Genomic DNA, 1,169 nt, shown 5'->3' with positions numbered 1-1,169 from the left:
AAGCGGCAGCTTCCAGCTTCTGCAGCAGGAGCCAGCAGGGACGAAGCTTCCACAGGGACCGACGGCTGCTCGCACGGCTGCAGACCAAACTCACAGGGGAGCTAACAAAACTGTGAGCAGCATCTTCTGCAGCTGACCCCTCCCCAAAGCCCCTTGTACCGTATCGGGACAGGGAAGGGACCTACACCTCCCCACGCACTGCTTTCCTACCAATAAGGAGCCTGGGACTCTGAGCAGCGCCAGGTCTGCAGGTGAGAGAGCACCAGAGCGGCAGCCCGAGAGGTGCCAAGATGCTCCCGGGCCCCGTTGGCACTCTTCACGGCATGGGAGGGAGGGCGGATCATGCCCACATGGCAGATCTTGTAGTTCCTCCCATGGTTATTGTCCCAGTGGGTTTTCTGTCCGCACTGAAAGGAGATGCAGAACTCTGTGGCTCTGCGGGAAACTGATGGCTTGGGCAGGGCAAGCTCAAAAGAGAAGGTGTCTGTGTCGGCCGAGCCATACGTGCTATGCATGTACTGGCAGGAGATGTCCCGGAAGCTCTTCCAGCCATCGAAGGTGACACGGACCATCACTTTCTTCTCATACTCGATGTTTCTGACCTTCACTGTCCCAGACAGGGCACGGTCCTGGATCAGGCAGTTCTCCAGGCAGACAAGGTTGCTGTGTAGGCGGCTGCGGAAAGTCATGTAGTCCGCAGAGGGCTGTGGGAAGTCCAGCACATACCTGCACACTTCTGGGCGTGAGTCCCGCAGCTTAGGTCGGAAGCAGGCAAGGTCAGACAGGGCATGCTGCAAGTCACAGATGTCCTCCTCGATCTTTGAGAAGAAGCGGACAGCGGTCAGCGAGAGCCCTTTCATGTCGGCAAACACGACTCTCTTCTTCTTCTGGCCCTTGGCACCCTTGGTGTTATCTCGCCGCTCGGGCTCGGGTTCTGCGCTCAGCTTCTGGTTGAGACAGGATCGGAGAGGTTAGGTTTGCGCCCTCGGTTGCCCCGCAGCTCCTCGTAGGTGTTCAGCAGCTTGCGGATGGGGGGCGAGTGGCTCAGGCAGAGCCGCACGGCCAGGTCCACGGGCATGGCTGGGGGGGCGGTGGCCCGTGCGCTATACACCTGAAAAAGCCTAGAGGCGAAGAGGGGGTCAGGCGCTGCGCCCCCGGCCTCCAGCCCC

At 60.3% G+C, this 1,169-nt stretch overlaps 1 protein-coding gene across 1 annotated transcript; it reads right to left on the bottom strand.

Annotated features, from left to right (window-relative positions):
• Nucleotides 1-206: 206 nt before the first annotated feature.
• On the bottom strand, nucleotides 207-1,078 carry LOC104511529 (protein phosphatase 1 regulatory subunit 3C-B-like). Its single transcript, XM_010154180.1, is given in 2 exon segments — nucleotides 207-974; nucleotides 977-1,078. Coding segments are annotated over 2 exon segments (870 nt in total).
• Between the last annotated feature and the right edge of the window lie 91 nt (nucleotides 1,079-1,169).

This window comes from Eurypyga helias, unplaced genomic scaffold (genome assembly GCF_000690775.1).
Source record: "Eurypyga helias isolate BGI_N326 unplaced genomic scaffold, ASM69077v1 scaffold35296, whole genome shotgun sequence".
Lineage (NCBI taxonomy): Eukaryota > Metazoa > Chordata > Aves > Eurypygiformes > Eurypygidae > Eurypyga > Eurypyga helias.
The sequence above is the reverse complement of the archived record's forward strand: the minus strand, read 5'-3'. Positions and strand labels throughout refer to the sequence as shown.